Source organism: Dermacentor andersoni, chromosome 8 (genome assembly GCF_023375885.2).
Source record: "Dermacentor andersoni chromosome 8, qqDerAnde1_hic_scaffold, whole genome shotgun sequence".
NCBI lineage: Eukaryota > Metazoa > Arthropoda > Arachnida > Ixodida > Ixodidae > Dermacentor > Dermacentor andersoni.
The window spans coordinates 40,080,221-40,098,216 of NC_092821.1; the positions used below are offsets into that span (position 1 = coordinate 40,080,221).

The 17,996-nt window shown below is 45.7% G+C and overlaps 1 protein-coding gene across 1 annotated transcript in view; it reads right to left on the minus strand.

Annotated features, from left to right (window-relative positions):
• Positions 1-17,996, minus strand: part of LOC126519862 (fatty acid synthase-like) — a 191,846-nt gene that overhangs the window by 81,737 nt on the left and 92,113 nt on the right. Inside the window, exons 3-4 of the mRNA XM_072284056.1 lie at positions 17,246-17,384; positions 12,918-13,244 (exon numbers count right to left, since the gene is read on the minus strand). Of these exons, the coding sequence (XP_072140157.1) occupies positions 12,918-13,244; positions 17,246-17,384 (466 nt within the window). The remainder of the gene's footprint in view (positions 1-12,917; positions 13,245-17,245; positions 17,385-17,996) is intronic.

Consider the following 17,996-nt stretch of genomic DNA (forward strand, 5'->3'; position numbering starts at 1 on the left):
AAAGATGCATCAATATGCCGAACAAAAGTGAATTTTCTTCGGAATAGTCGCTGGCTGCCCCGTTCCGAAAGGAATAGAAGAGCGCTGCCGCCGATCGCTCAGACGCTGGCTGCTCGCACCTGCCGGAGAGCATGGGTGTATTTCCGTATAATAAAGCTTCTTGCGTGGCCGTGTAACGTTTTCGAGCCCTTTCGGCACGTTTACCCCCTCATTCTGCCAACTCTTCTTTGCTGAAGGTCCGTTTTAGCGTCATTCTTGAGCTTCCGTTGCATGCCGCCGCGATTTTCGACCAGCCACTTCAAGCTAAGTAAGGGAAAGCCGACCAATCGTAGACGGCGGCACCGCCCTTCATCCGGTTATCGACTTTCAATGCAGTGGCTCGGCCCCATCGAATCCCTCTCCACTAGAGCGTTCTCCTCGCCTCTTCTCAGCCAATTAGATACGACAAGCCGCTCAGTGTAGGCAATGTTATTCGTTTTTCAAGCAAACAAAAGTGACCTCCTATGAACGAGGAGAGCGTTTGATTGCTCTGTTCAGACACTGCAGGTGACCGCCCGGTGCTTGCGTTGGTGGTTACGCAAATTTGACGTCAGGATATTGGAATAGAAACATATAGGAATAGTTTCACGTTATAGGGCCTTTGGTCCTGATAAACTTAGTTACACGCAATGAATTCGAGCATATGTTGCCGCTAAAATCATTCGTCCCTCATCAAGCTCGTGCTCGTCAGCACTATACATGGTGCCTAAGAAGAAAAATGACTGGTGGCCCTGTCGTGATTATCGCGCACTGAGGCCGTATAACGTAAAACTATTCCAATATGTTTTTATTCCAATCTCCTGCCGTCAAATTTGTGTAGCCGCCGACGCAAGCATACGACGGTCACCCGCAGGGTTGTCTGAACAAACCAATCAACTGCTCCCCTCGTTCATAGGAGGTCACTTTTGTTTGCTTGAAAAACGAATATCATTGAATATCATTGAATATCGCTGAGCGGCTTGTCTTACCTAATTGGCTCACAAGAGGCGAAGAGTATGCTCAAGTGGAGAGGGATTGGATGGCGCTGAGCCACTGCACTGAATATCGATAACCGGATGAAGAGTGTGGTGCCAGCGTCTGCGATTGGTCCGCTTTCTCTTACTTAACTTGCGCTGGCTCGTCGAAAATCGCGGCGGTACGCAACGGAAGCTTAAGAATGACGCTAGAACGGATCCTCAGCTAAGAAGAGCTGGCAGAACGAGGTCGTAAACGTGCCAAAAGTTCTGGAAAACCTGACACGGCCACGCTAAAAGTTTTATTACACCGAAATAAACCCATGCTCTCCCGCAGGGACGAGTAGCCAGTACCGGAGCGATCGACGGAAGCCATCTTTTATTTCTTTCGGAACGGGGCAGCCTGCTGCTATTCCAAAGAAAATTCAGTTTTGTTCGGCATATTAATGCATCTTTAATGCGTACGCGTCACTTTGACGCAGTAAACTGTTGCGGTTTTGTGACGTTGCGTGAGAGGCAGGTGAAGTGGGTGCAGCCCGAAAACTTTTGACCAACAGCCGAGGGCTAATGGCAGAAAGGCATTCAATCAGAAATAACTATTTTTGTTTTGTTCGGTCAAATTATGCATAATAAGTGTGCACACGTCATATCAGATCGGGAGCTCTCGCGGTTTTCGTGACGTCTCGTGATAGACAGGTGAAGTGGGGGTGGTGCAAAAAAGTTTTTGACCGATCGCGGAGGGCTGAGTGCAGAATTGGAATAGAAAACTTTGGAATAGTTTTACGTTATAGCGCCCCTGAACGCGGTCACTGTTCTCGACCGATACCTGATTCCAAATATTCAGGATTTCACTGTCTTAGCCAGCAGCATGATATATTCGAAAATTGATCTTGCAAAAGCTTATCACCAGATCCCCGTTGAGCCAGCCGACATTGCAAAGACTGCTATAACTACCCAAATTGGCATTTTTCAGTTTTACGCATGCCTTTCGGCTTGCGCAACGCAGATCAAACCTTTCAGTGTTTCATAGACGAAATCGCCAGAGGCTTACTATTTTGTTTTGCGTACATAGATCATCTTCTATTCGCCAGCAGCGATTCTCAAACCCACAAAGCACATCTACGTCAACTTTTCACTCAACATCGTGATTACGATCTCGTAATTAATGTTGACAAGTGTCAGTTTGAGGTTATGGAGATCGATTTTCGCGGACATGAAATCACCAAGCGTGGCATCACCACTGCCTGACAATTGTTCAGGCCGCCATAGACTATTTGCCACACCAAAGTCCACGCGTAGCCTTGCGACGTTTTTTGAGACTCATCAATTTTTATCGCCGTTTCATCCCTGCATGCTCTAAGTTGGTGCAGCATCTTGAAGCACTGCTTTCCATTTCTAAAGCTCAGTCTACCGCACTTCCTTGGGACACAGTCGTTGATGAAACTTTTGCCGTTGTTAAGACCGCACTTATACAAGCCGCCCTCCGGTAACACCCTTCACAGGCTGCTCGCTCTAGCCTTATGGTGGACGCTTATTCGGAAGCCGTGGGAGCCGCTCTTCATCACTGGATTAATTGTGCATGGGCCCCCATCTCCTTCATTTCAGGCAAGTTATGCGGCACTGAACGCCGATACAGTACTTTCGGACGGGAGCTCCTCGCGGCATACCTCGCGGTGAAGCATTACAGGCACTTTCTGTAAGAGTGACAATTTATAATTCTTACCGACCACAAACCACTTCTTTTGCCTTACGTTCCTGCGGCGCCATCCACACTCCTAGAGAGCTCTGGAATCTTGCTTTTATTGCCGAATTCGCGAAACACATACGCCACGCCAAAGGCAGCCTTAAGAGTGCAACGGACGCTCTCAGTCGTATTGCCATCAACGCCACGACAAGTTCGGTCCACCTTTCTTTGCTTTCACTCGCGGGGGCTCAAGCATCTGACGCTGAACTTACACCAGTCCGTTCTTCCACATTCCTTTGTTTGGAGCAAGTGAACTTTCCCGACCACGATATCCCGCACTGGTGCGAGGTTTCACCTAACAGTACCAGAATTTATGTTCCTGTTCTTTTTCATCGTACTGTTTTTCATACACTGCACTCAATCTGTCATCCAGGCGTACGTGCCACGCAACATTAGCGAACGTTACGTTTGGCCGTGCATACGCGCTGATATACGCGACTGGGTCCCCACTCGTACAGCGTATCAACGTATCAAGGCGCAACGACGCACCAAGCATCTATTAGGCAAATTCCTTCGCCCCAATGCGCGTTTTGACACCATTCATTTGGGCGTCATTGTCCCTTTGCCACCATGTCGTGGTTATACGTATTTGCTCATGTGTGTCGACAGGTACACACTGGGCCTGAAGCAGCTCCAGTGCTTGACATGACGTAGGAGAGAGTTGCTCATACTTTTCTGTCTACCTGGAATACCGCTTTGGTTTGCTTTCAACGGTGACCAACGATCAGGGCAGACAGATCTGGCAGACGTCTGTAACATCCCTTATGGGTTGTGCATGCATTCGCACAACTTCGGACAAACCTGCATCTAACGGCATCGTTGAGAAGCTGCATCGACACTTGAACGCTGTACTCGCCACTCAGTCGCACGCGGAGGATTGTCCACCTCCCATCGCTTCTCCCAATCGTGCTGGTCGGCGTTCGGTGAACACTCCGACCAGAACTCGCCTGCTTTGCAGCTGAGATGGTTTACGACTGCACCCTCCGTTTGCCCGGTGACGTCGTCAACGCCGAATCTACGCCGAAAATTTCGGATCCATGTTCTTTCTTCCAATGCCTACGCATTTTCATGCACAAGTTGCGTCCATCGTCAACATCCGCTCACACGAACAAGCACGACATTTTCCTACCCTCAAACTTGCAAACAGCCTCACACGTTTTTGTCCCTGTTGACAAGCCTCGTCGTTATCTTCAGCCCGGCTACGACGGTCTTTTCCCCGTCATCAAACCGTCTGAACACTATTTCACAATCCTGCACAATGGGCGTGAAGGCAAACTTGCTATCTCAAGGATCAGACCGGCTCCCATTATCAACCCCTCCGTCTGACTACCTCTTCAAGTGACCACGGATGCTTGTCCGCAGGGGTGAGGGGGCGTCATCTGTGCTAAACGTTTCTTCTTATGGTGCGTCTCTGGTTTTAGACATGAGCTTGTAGTGGGCATGGCTTAAGAGATGACAAAGAGGAGTCAGAAACCTATGGAGTCTATCATGTGAAGTACAAATAAAACCCCTGTGCTCTTAACTCTGCCTGGTAGTTCCACAGAAGTTTCCAAGTTGAAAAGCGGAGATCTCCTTCGGCGCGATAAGAAGCAACGTGAAATCCTTTCTGATCTTGTGACTTTTGGCGAAATTCCAGTGAGTGTGCTCCGCATCGTACCAAGAACAAAACCCGCGGTATTTCATAAAGCGGTGATTTATGAGACGGAGGCTGAATTACTAGAGGGTGGGGGGGATCAGGATTGGATGAGTGCAAAATGTATAGAAGACAGGTGCGTTGGTAAAGAAATACAAACCAAGGATCTTATTCTGACATTTTCTTCAAATGTGATGTCAGAAAGAATCAAGGAAGGCTACGAGAAGATGAGAGTCAGCTCATAGATTCCAAATCCCCTCCGATGCTTTAAATGCGAAAGGTTCGGCCGCAGTTCCCGGAACTGCCGAGGCTGACTAACCTGTGGGAAATGTAGTGGCCATGAAACATCTCTCCGAATCATGCGAGAACATGCACACTGTGTGAATTGTGGTTGGGAGCACTCTGCGTACTAGTGATCCTGACCATCAGGGAAAAAAGAAAAAGAAACAGTGGCAATCATAGTCAGAGAGAATGTTGCGTTTAAAGAGGCACGAAGGTTGGTATCCTTTCTGCGCAAGAATAGCGATGCCGAAGTGGGGCGTCATGGGGCAGCGCCGCAACGGCTTCCAGCGGCTGTGCGGTCAACATGCAGTGAGCCGGTCGTCGATGGACTGCCTCAGTCTTACAAAATTGCTGGAGATTCAAACGCACATAGCACCCTGTGGGGAGACTCTCGTTGCGATGCGAGAAGCTGCATAATTGAAAACATTGTTTTTCTTTGGTCCACATATACTTGTTAAAAATATAGACAACGTACGCAACCCATACTCCTCCATAGTCTTAAGCATAGTGGCGAGTACACTGGTGTTGTACTTGGTGTTGACCGTTCTTAAGAACCCTTTTGGAACTGACCAGTTCCTAAGTTTGTTAAACCTAACAAAACAACACGGATGCTCGCCACATTTTCCTCGATGGAAAGCCGGCTGAGCCAACTGGAAACTGTTCCGAGAGCTCACACATCTAGGTCGAGATGATATTGCCGCTTTTATTACAGGCGACGCCGTGCCACATCTAACAGGTTTTATTTATGGCGTAGTTAAGAAATGCATTAAAGGAGCTAACGGGCCGATTAATACCAGTGGCACACGGGCAACTCGCATCTCCTTCAAACTTTCTTCCCTTAAAGGACCCCAAGGGAGTTTCACCTCAAAGGAATTAGCTCCGTGTCACACAGCCTATAAGCGAGCTTTTGAAAGCCGCCGCGGGGGGCTCATTAGGCGCTGCTCACCTCGTACGCACTCATGAAAGAAATACGTTATATATTGCTAAAAAGTTTTGGTTACTTCACCTTTCTTGCAAAATAAAATACAAATACAATTTAGCAACCGCAGCTACCATTCCGAGAACGCCCGGTTCGAGAGTCGAATGTAGCTGCTCAACTAAAATATCTTTGTCACTGCTCAAATACTAAATTATAAGCAATAAAAACAGTTATAATTGCTGGTAAAAGTGAAATTAATAAAAATGAGGGTGATGTCCTGACTCGAAATTCAAGCACGCTGGGAACAAGAGTACTCCCTTCAGTCTGCAAGGGAGATCTTCCATCTACTTTCGCTAGGAACTTCCTTAAACTTCCTTTGCTAAAGGACTGCCGTGTGACATGGCGCGCATCTCCCTCAAGATAAAGACGTCCTTGGTTGAAGGGAGTTAAAAGGACTTTAGCCGCGTCCGTGTGACAGGGGTATACTAGGCATCACGTGCCATGTGGAATCAAAAATGTTATAAAGCGCGCAAAAATCAGAACAAAGCTTGTGGATAGCTTCGCGATTCTCTAACCGCCGAATATCTCATTTTTTTAAACGGCTTCAGTCACAAGGCTTAACACCTCGACATTCAAAGCGACAAAGAGTCCGGAAAATTAAATATCAGGTACGAATTCTTCCGAGGCGAATCTATGGAATAGGTTGAATAAATAGAAAGGCCGGGTGTCGAACACCCTACACTCGGCACCAAGGTGATATTTTGGAAGGTAAGCAAGATTTTCTGTGTGAATGCATCGAATGTATCGCTAGCATTACATGCACACTTTCCTGCAATTTAAATAAACTCGCAGAGTGACAACGTCTTGAACGTAAATGTGCGTAAAATTAAGCATACAGTCGTCCATTTAATATGGATGAATTCCATTTATCTCTCAATTGTTGTACTGAGTCCACACCAAGTGGGAACCACATAACGTATGAAATGATCAAATACCTTCATTCAGAAACCCCGAAAGTACTCCTCTGTCTCTCCTGAATGCCATGTGGACGGCTGAATACACGCCATCTTCTTGGAAAGGAGCAATTATAATTTCAATACTCAAACAAGGCAGACCCGGCTTTAACTAGCAGTTACAAACCAAAAGCTTGGCAAGTTGTCTGTGCACGCTTTGGGATAAAATGGTGAACTAACGCCTAATTGATCTTTTCGAAAACATTGCAATACTATAACCTCCCCCATGCGGATACAGAGATGGGAGGTTGATGATTGACCACCTTATCCGCATTGAGGCATGTGATCCTGACTTACAGATGCGTTCGGGCACATACAGTTCTCTCTTTTATCATTTTATGATTTAGAAAAAAGCATCACGACATGGCACTTCGGAATCCTCAGAGATCTTCCTGCCATTGCTGTACGTGGCTATATGCTAAATTAAATAAAAGCTACCTTTCAAACCGCGCCTTCCGTGTATGGGTTGGCCAGGCCTTGTCTTTTAAAATGAACTGGTGTTCCGCAACGCTGCGTTCATAGCTGTACACTCTTCATTGTAAAAATGAAATCTATGCCCATGGCCATTCCACACAGCATGTTCTACTCCGTCTATGTCGATGACCGGGAGGGTGATTTCGAAACATGCAACCTTGCGATTCGCGAAGGACATGTGCAGCTTGGCCTAAATAACGTGACTAAATGGGAAAAAGAAAGTGGTTTTAGTCTGAAGCCTCAGAAAAGCGCATGCATACTTTTGACTACTAAAAGTGGTATTATTCCGGACGTAATATTGGGTTTTCTGGCAGTTGACTACCTGGCGTCATTTCAGACTCAAAACTAGCTTTCAAGTATTCACGTTTGAGTTTTGGCTAAGGGTATGGTGAGGAAATGCTGTGTTTTTGTCGATTGTTGCAGCGAGTCATTCTTCGATTGAGCTAATTTCTGCCTTTTTCTTGTAGGCGTAATATTTCAAAACAGAAGACATCGGTTCTCTTTGTTAGCAAGGCTGCGTTGACTGCTCCTGTCTTAGAAGCATCTCTTTTATTTGGCGAATATTTTTATTGATATGTAAGCGCTCATGCACGGGAACATGGCAAGAGCAATTTTGCCTGACAGACTTATTCGGATTAGGTAGCCTAGGAGACACCTTGGCATCGCTGCTCGCCTTATATAGTAAAACACAATTTCAATGCGATCGCGTATTGCCGCTGTTATTGTACAGTGACGTTTTGCAGGTATGCATCTTAGCACGAGTCCTATCAGTTCGCGATCAAAATACTTTAAAACGCTGAAATGACTGAAAATAAGTTTGTGATGTCAGTGTACTCACTCTGACGCCCTAAACAGCATATAACCAGCGACATCAATATTAGCTACGTCGCTTTTTAAGGGCTCCATATTCGTTACCATGGCTGTGTGATACATAATTTCTTCATGATTTCCTCCCACGCGGCGTCTTTGTCGATTATTTTTGCTCATATGAGAAGTTGAAAGTTAAGTGATGAGAGAATACGATGAGATGAAGCGTTGTGGTGGTTCATTTGTGCCGTCAGGGCGCATGAACAAATATCAACATTTTTTTTTTCACCCACGCCAAAGCATCCATGTCAAGACACTAAAGCCAGCCAGGGTAACTACGTTCTTATTTATTTTTTCTACTTTGACATTTATTTGTGAGGACACATTGAGCCTCTTAATTTTTTTTTATTCTCGCTACCCTGCCCGCGGGCTGCCAGAGCGCATGCGTTTTTCTTGTGTTGCCCCGAAACCACCACGCGGCGTACTTCGGTGCGCGTGTGGTTTTCTCTAGCCGAGTAAATTTTCGCGTGGCAGAGTTTTGGACGCCTTCTGGCTAGCAGAGGAGAAACAGAAGCAATGATCGCTCACCGGCATCACTGTGAAGACTTGACGGATTACACCGTGTTCGCTTGAGCGCAACTTCTCCGGTAAGTGTTGTCTCGCCAGTGTAAAATACCGAGCCCTATGCGTATGGTTCTCGGTGGACCAAGCGTCTCACGTTTTCTTCCCATATTCATTCGGTAGCCACATTAGGTGCCCAAAGTAGGCATTGGATTGTGGCCAACATACTCTCCTTTGCGTTCTGTTTTTCATTTCGGTGCCCCCGTCGCACAAAAGAAAAAGAAAAGATACATTGTTGCGGCACAGCGAATTGTCGCATGGTGACAGTTTGTTACTTCTTTTGCGGAATGTAATCGACCACGGCACGCTTCGGTTGCCGGATACTATTATTATATTATTGTGAGAGCAATTATATGAAGACTCCAGGCGTATTCCTGCTGTCGCCGTCACCCTCATGTTTCGTATGAAGTCTCAGGGCAATAATGTCGGGACCGCGCGCCGCATGCTGTATGTGCGAGTGAAATAATTACGGGGGGCGGGTGGAATGGGTGAGCCGACGATGGTGGCTCAGTCTTGCGTGCGCAAAGGAGAAAAGCGGGGAGCAAGCGAGCCGCCTTCCGTCGCACGCGATACATCGGATGGAGTGGATGGAATGGAGGCGGATCGAGGATTCTGTGAATCTGTGATTGCGCCACATGTTTCTTTGCCTTGTTTGACGCATTCTATACAGTCACTTTTCTTAGATACGTAGATTTATTGGAGACTTATACGTATATTTAAATATCTTGTTGCGAGGTTTTGTGTATACGTGCAGTGAACTTTCTATCCAGTGACACTTTTTTGCCCTTTATAAAGCATTTGTATGTTCCATTGTATCTTCACATTTCTAATGAACGAGGGCGAGTTAAATGAAAGTGAGCCTACCCACCCCGCGCAATAATGGTTCGGTTCATTATCTGCGAGGCATGCGCGTACACAGAGGCATCTTTCATTTACAAAAGTGACACGCAGATGTGAGGGTAAATGTTCTTTAATGGTCTCATACATTGGATAGAACATGGTTGCGTGACGTAATGGACACTTCAGAAGTTGAGCAGCGGGGTGCCGTGAATGTTTTGACAGCTGAAGGCGTTTCCCAAAACGAAATTATTCACCGTATGGCTGCCGTGTACGTTGAACATTGCATTTCATTGGCCACGGTGAAGCAGTGGAGCAAACGGTTGAAAAAGGGCATGAAAGTTGCAAAGACGATCCAAGACCGGACCAAAGCCATCGTGCAATCACCCCCAACACAAGTGCAAAAGTTGATGAGCTGATGATACAAGAACGGAGGATAAATATGGATGAACTGGCAGAGCGTCTGAACATCAGTCGCGGTTCGGTTCACACCATAATTCATGAACATCTCTGTCATCGGCTCTTGCGTGCGCAATGGTTGCCATAGATATTGAACCACCGCCAGAAGAAGGTTCTGCACTGCCTCGACTCATCTGATCCGGTATTACAATAAGGGTGACGACTTCTTGTCTGCAATTGTGATCGGGGACGAACCATGGTGCCACTACTACGAGCCTGAAGCACAACGGCAAAGCTTACACTGGAAACATTCGAATTCACCGCCCCCAAAGAAAGCAAAGGCCGTCATTTCCGCCGGAAAGGTGTTGTTTACTATTTTTTTTTCTAGCTGTATACCCGTGTCACACGGGCGTTTGGAAGGCCTTCCAACCGATATTCAGTTGACTCAAAGGTCAAGTTCGAGCTGCTACATGGGCGGTTTCGACGGCCGCCGAGTCAATAGTCCATCGAGACAACGGAGCACCTTGCAACTCTATCAAAATCTCGATGGCCTTGGAGCAACGAAAAAGGAAACAGCGTGAACATGCCCTCTCCTTCACAGTATGCTCTAACTCACGGTTGGAAAGAACAAATCAAACCAAAATCCTCTAAAGATACTATATATTAGTGTTATTAATTATTCAATATAGTATTTTTGCCACTTGATATGTGCGAACTGCACATACTCTGGACAACAGCCACGTGCAGCGACGCAAACGTTGCCGCAGTATCGCTACTCAACAACTTAAAAACAAAGACATATATGTATGGCAGTGAATAAACATTTCTTTAAATGTATAAACAAACATAAAAGAAATTATAGTGCTTTTAAGTGGTTTTAATGTTGCTTAACTTTTCGTGACATGAAAATGAAAATAAAGATACGCAACGCCACACAATTTGGCGAGAAACGCCGGTACCACTCAACGGCCTTTTAAAAGTGCCGTGTAGCAGCGCGACAACTCCTTTGAGTCGATAGAGTTGTGGAATTTCGATGGCCGTCGACTGGAAGGCCTTCCAAATGTGCCCGTGTGACACTGGTATTAGCTTGGGCCCAACTCCGACGCGGCCTATTCAAATAAATGTAAAACGCAGAAACGCTTTTTTGAGATAACCCCTGGGTCACTTTTATTGGAATTTGTTGAATTGGAGAAAGTTAACTTCTAGTATGTGTTGGAAACGGAAGTTCGATATAGGGCCTGAATTTTGTTGAAAATATTTTGAAAAATTTGGAAGTGTGAAAAAAAATAGAAGCACAACGTTTACAAACCAAAAGCTCTTCATCAAAAACAGATATCGCGGTTCTTCAAACGGCATCTATTATAAGAGTCAAAGCGGACAAATTCAGTATGTCAAATTGTATCTTACGTGAATTAGTTAAGTGGTGCACAAGGGCTCTGCAAAAGCCGTATTTCCATAATGCTAAATTGTTTGAGATTCATTTGTAACATATCTATTGTGTCCGCTGTAGATGTACTATTATATACGATTCACAGAAATGTAATATTATTTTTCATTCTTGAGTTACAGAGTTTTAAACGTGAACGTCTCGTTTTCTGAAAATTTGAGATTTGTGCCAAACTTTAATAAAAAATTGACAACCTAAATGAAAAATTCGAAACCAGAAGACAGTAGAATTTAAATGCTTCTTGTAAACGCAACAAACCTCATGAAATTTTGTGCAGTGGTTGCCGAGAAAAACTAATTCACCTTCCACGTGTATTTAGATAGGAGCATCCGAGATAAAGCTTCCTCTTAAGGAGGAGGCCAAGCTGCAACGTGAGCCCCCCCCCCCCCCCCCGAGCGAAATTTCTGGCTACGCCACTGCTCTTGCATAATGCCGACAACTACGTGGTGAAATGGAGTTCCCCGACCTATCGTGAAGGGTAGCCGTGCAGTTGGACTCAGGGCGCCCGAACGAAGTTTTTGGCTGTTGTGGCTCTTGAAGGTCTGCTGTGGTGAGGTACACATAAAGTGTTCGTTGCATAACATGCAACGAACACTTTTGTGCAAACGCAAGCTTTGTCCTAGGGTTCGTAGCATATAATTTGGCTCACTCCTGCGCACGCCCCACGAACGCGCTGTGAACCGCTTCAACGGAAAAATGGCGATGCGAAGAAACCTTGACTGCAGCAGCTACAAAATTTGTCCAGTATTCCGTCGCTACTGATTCCAATGAGCAAATTAGACGAAAATGAAGCCTACGTGCGACGACACCTAATGTGCTGGTGTCAAAACCCAACGCGGTCATCTAGCACCGCCGATGGGGCTCGCAAGTAATGAATTGATACAGTCGCAGCCACCACTGCCTCTAATATGATCAGTCACTCAAGAAATGTCGCTCTTTCACCTACGCATCCTTAGGCGACTGACGCGCAGCTCACGACAACGCTGAACTGTAGCTGTGCATAAAGTATACCTAACCATGTGCGCGCAGCACACAATTCTCTTAGGTGGACTTAAACTTGACATTTACTGTGAAGCACGAGCGAATGGTCGGCAGGGGCTATAGCTGAGCCCGCGAGGCCCAGAAGCTTGATACGGGCGTCCTGCGCTCGCCCGCACATCTAGCCATCACGATGGTAGCAGAAACCCAATGTGCGCACGAGATTGTCAGCAATATGCAATTTGTTAATACAAGAAAAGTTACACTTACTACAATGAGGCCTTTACCAAACGATAAAAGATGGAAAGACGAGAGACGAGAGGTGACACCGCCTTGAAATTCTCGCGCGAGTGTGTGGTGATATCATGAATGTTGAGGACGTCAGCTTGGAGGCCTATTTAAAACATTTTCACTACACTTGAACGCCATCGTATTTTGAAAGTGTCAAGGGCTAAACTTGAGAAGTTTGAAGAATTATTATTCAGCCACAATGGCCGAAACGCGAAGAAAATAGTTTGCAATACTTGACCTCACACTGACGTACTACCTCCGGACTGGCAGCGCGGAGCTGAACAATGAAGCTTGCACCTTCGTTTGCTCGCTTATTATATGACCTTTTACAGCGAAATCAAGAAGAGTTATTGAGGAATAACTCGCCTACAATAAACTGATTCACGTTTTTCTTTAGCGTTCCTTTAACGTCAAAATCCATCGTGAGATGGATCCCATGCGACTTTTATTTTTAAAGTGTGATACCACATATCTACTTACCTCGTAGGTCGAGCGAGTAGGAAATCCGATTGGAGAACATGGACCGATGGCTTCCTAATGTGGCGTAGCCTGACATCTTCGTCGGGTTCGCTCTGAATGCCTCGGCTGTCTCTGCGCTCGTGTTTCCAACGAAGACTCCGATATTGCGCTTCCGCAGCGTCTCCGGGTCGTAACCGGCGTCGATGACGGTCTCGTACGACGTCTCTAACAGCAGTCGCAACTGTGGGTCCATAACGTGAGCCATCTTCGGGTATTTGCTGAAGAACTGCGCGTCGAATCGAGACAGGTCTTTGATCTTCCCGTGTATTCTTGGCATACCGTTGTATCCTGCGTAATCGGGGCAACTTATGCACAATGCTTGCTGTGAAAACATTGTACAGGAGTTCATTCTACTAAATCAAACCTTCGTATAAAACCTAAGAATGTGTATGATTTATATTTGCCCTGTCGTCCTGTTTATGTTAAGACTAAGGAGTAGGACAGCCTGTCACTAAGGCCTAGGACAGCCTCAATCACAGCATCGTAATAGCGACGAATTAATCTAATACCTGATTACTCCAACGTACGCTGTAACGGCTGATTCGGGAGAACGAGTGTGCAACACGTGTGGCGCATCGCAGCTCACTGTAGCCGGCAGTCTAAAGACATCTAATTAAACTATAAGGGCATGCAAGTTAATAGATGATGGCTTTTCTATGAAGCACGTCATTTTATTACTCTGTTTGGCTCAATAGTCAACAGGACTTAATACAATTACAGTCTTCACTTTACTATGGAACTACTACTGTAAAAGCTGTAAAGCATTGTGACCTGTTCTGGTTAGGAGTTTTCCAGCTCAATTATCAATAATCAGTCAGACGTACATATTTATCTCTGATGTAAGACGGTAGGCGTAATTGATCACTGAGATGGAGGTCCCAAAGCCCAATGCACTAGGAGCTCCGCCTCTTTTTGATTGCAAGACAAACAATTATTTAACCGATCTGGTGTATGGTAAACGCTAACAGCTAAGCAAAATTTTTTATTCAGGGCCTAAGGCAGGCCTGAGCAATACAATAAAACAAATACATACAAAACCCTGTCTTCGCGCCACGCTTGAGGGAGTGTAATGAGTTTGCATGGCTTCCTGTGCAAGGTTTGATATACTTTTACACCCTTCCATGGGATAAGCTGCTGCAACTTGGCACCGGCATCGTGAAGTACCTTGACTTCCCTCACCCCCTGCAGGTAACCATGTTACTAGCGACTAAAGTGCCATGGATAGATGACATCTTATCATTTTATGATAATCCATGAAGGTAGCAGTATTGTAACCACCTTCATATATTGCAGTGGTGCAAAAGGGCGCCGAGTAGACGAGCACGCCTGCCACACTAACTCGACAAGTCGTCCTGACAGGTGCCTGTGTACGTCACATCACTCTGGTGTTCCTTCTTTCCTGCTGCATCGTCTTCCCCGTGATAGCGCCGAAAGCTGTTTTTATACATATAACGCTATCTCATCAATACTCTCGCAAGGAGAAATATTGTACATCAGTGTCATGATCGGCATGCATCCACGCTACCTGTGGCAGAAGACCTTCTCATGAAGCGATTTTGGACAATGATTTATACAGTGCTAACTCAGGATAGCGCACATGCAAAGAACAGGATTTGTTTGGAAACAAGTTCCTGATTTTACAGCGAAGCTGTCTACGGCTAGGATCCCGAGATTTCTTGTTGGCGTAACTTCGGCAGAGAACTATCGGCATCAATGGTTCGTACTCCCAAATGCAATGGCAGAGACGAAAAGCATTCAGCAAAGTCAAGACAAAATAACCAGCCTATCAACTGACTTCAATGTTGTTGCAGCACCACTATGGGCGCCGGCGCGCTATGAAATTTATGATTGCTCTTATTACTGCCAACACTATGAAATACCGTCACTTCCATCACTATCAAGTTATAAAGCATTGCATACCCATTCAGCAGTTGTAGTGACGGTTTTCAACAGCTTCGCTGGACATTCGCTTTTAAGGACCAGCTTGGCGATTTAGATATTTTTGGAAATCCATCCAGCTATGGCGGGTTTGGTTAGCTTGCATTGCGATTAAGAGAATGTTCGTTTGCGCAACAATTCATATACAACGTATGTGCAAATTCAACGCATGACCCCGCTAAATGCAACCTTATATTTATTAGGCGCAGCTCTTCTTCAACAAGAGAATACTGAAGGAGACTGTGGAGGGCGGGATACTCGCAGCAGTTTAGTTACCGGAAAGGACCGGTTTTTTCCCTTCGTCAGTTTTTCTCTACATCATTGAAGAAATAAGTTTCCTATAAGCTTAATATCCATCCTGCGTTAAGCGACAAATAAAAAAAGACCAGGGGATATGTTGTGGACAAATTGAGATGTGCGCTTCTGATATCTGGATTGAACTAAAACCCACGACGCGCAGATGAAGTTGACCAGGTTCTTTTCTGGCTACCAGAACGAAAATAAACGCATTTCAATACTCTTAGTACTGCTAAAGGAAGCGCGCAGTAAAACACACTATAGCCTAACAATTTATAAAGCTGGGGGAATGAACAGAGCCTGCGGTACCTAAGAGGCACTTGCGTTGAGCTGCTAAGCTCGAGGTCGCGCCTGCACTTCAAGAAGGCAAAATGCGAAAAGGCTTGTGCTCCCAAATTTAGGTGCAAGTTGCAGCCGCTAGTTGTCAAAATCATTCTGCAATTCCTTAGCACGGTGTGCCTCATCATCATAGTGTGATTTTGGCGCGTAGAGCCTAAGCGCCTTTTTTTAGGGGAAACTCATGGTAGATACAGATCAGTCTGGTAGCCACCACTATAGCCAATATATTGGCTCTAACAAGGAAGCCAGGGCACCTCGCATCGCAGAAGAGGCGCAGTGAGCTGCACGCCCTGTGAACGCTTTCGATGCTACGTTTGGCAGGGCGCCAAATGTTCGAACTGCAACTAACTGGTTCGGCAATATTTGCTTTTGAGGTCACCTACCAGCATAGACACGCTGTGAAACTGTAAATTTACTTAGGCGGTTTTACTTGCCATTGCCACGATATTATTATGAGACATGTCATAATGCGGTACTGCGGATTAATTTTGACCGCTTTGTGTTCTTTAAAGTGCACCAAATGCTCGTGACATGGGTGTTTTTGCACTTGGCAACTTAAATGCGGCCGCGGCGGCCGGGATTTGACTACGAGCCCAACGGCTTAGCAGCGCCAAGCGTAAACCCCTACTCCCCTATGGGGGATACATAGTGAAACTGTCTCCACTAAGGTTTACAATAAGTGGCACCACATTTTTTATATCAATATCAGCAGCGAGACCTAAAAAAAATGCAGCACATCCACCAAGCGGGAATCTATATTCGGCGAAGCTTCATCTGAGTGCATAAAGAATGGACACACGAGTTTATGCTTATTGAATGTCCCCGCAAACTGAGACGCAAGCCTTTATTCAGGCTAATGCAATACCTCCAGCGCTGCTGCAGATTCGCGAATGTGCGCTTTCTGGTTGTTTCTTTTTTATTGTCGCCGCACGGCCGTTGCCGCGGATGCCCGAAGGCGAGGGCCATCTGGTGGTGGTGCACAAAACTCAGCGGCGCGCTCGATGCGCGTAGTCCGCTGAGCGCGGTTGGCCTATTGGCTGGAGAACAGCTACGTCACAGCACCGACTGCCACGAAAACCTGGCGAGGTTCGGAAAAGGCCCCTTCGCTTTTAGAACTCCTACAGCATGTGAATGAATAAACAGCGGTTCATCCGTGGATTGGACCTTTGGTCACAGCTAGGCGAGATTACAATGAGAACCCTTCCTCTCTTCACAGTACATAGTCTCAAGCTAAAATGCACAGAACAAAAATAACACATGCGAATCGGGGTGCGCATCTATTTTTATCTTGCGGCAACGTAAAATGCTCAAGTACACACATCGTTAACACGTTGTGGCTCACTGAAATTATTCGCACTATAGAATTGCTTCAGACGGACGCACGATTCGTAGGAAATATGACTTGTGATACAAACTGAAAATGAGTATTCAGCGTCAGAATTGTGGTAATTAACTCATTAGGCGGTACTTGAATAAATTCTTGTATACGTTCTGTTTTTATAACACGCTCGTAAGGCTGCAGATAACTTCTGAAGTACTTGCGGCACCTGTTCGTGGAAGAATATAGTTCAAAGAATGAGGTTTATACAACACTGTGTGCCGTTACAGTTATTGGCGAAAAGACACAGCGTGTCTGTACTTTGTAGCGGGGTTACAGCTTCTCCTCTGACTTGTCAAGGGATTCTCAGTTTATTCAAAAAGCTGCCCTTACGCACCTGGAGGCCAGCGGGAGTCATCCTCAGTGGCCATGTAGACACCCCCGTACAGCTTCTCCTTGAACTCGACCAGGTGATCCGCTTGGGGGAAATAGGCCGAAAAGCCGGTGATAACGATGTCTCCGTCCTTCATGATGGCCTAGCAAAATAAAAAAAAAGAAGAGACAAGCAAGGGAGAAATAATGAGCTACACCCTATGTCCACGTAAGTGATTCGCTTTTACACCTTCTTGTGAGAGCCCACCCCTCCCCAGATATCATAACCCACTGGTGAATAAGTGCATGCTGAATCTAGTGCAAACAAGTCTTCCGAGTGAACTAGATGCGACCGAAATCAGTCGTTCCCTGGGGCAAGTATGGAAGTGTATGGATTGGTACCTTATTGGTCGCCAAAGCAATGAAATTTTCATTCTTTTTTTTTTTTTGTTCAATAAGTCATGAGCATGTGAAGCAATGTAAAGTTGAATGTTACAAACTGTTATAGGAAGATGAACAGACTAGCTTATAAATAAAATCACAAGTTTACTTTTTAAAGCAGGGATGTGGCTGGTTCCCCCATACTCGTTATTTTTACCTTTCTGCGGCCGTTGTGATCATTATTCAAGACCCGTTGTTGGCGTTCGCAAACCATAAAACCTTAGTAAATTCATTCTCATACAAAGCAGTGCAATTTACTTCTATGTTTTCCTCCCTTTTACACCACTGATACTCCAGCCGTCCTTTACAATTCTTCAGGGCAGATTGATTCATCT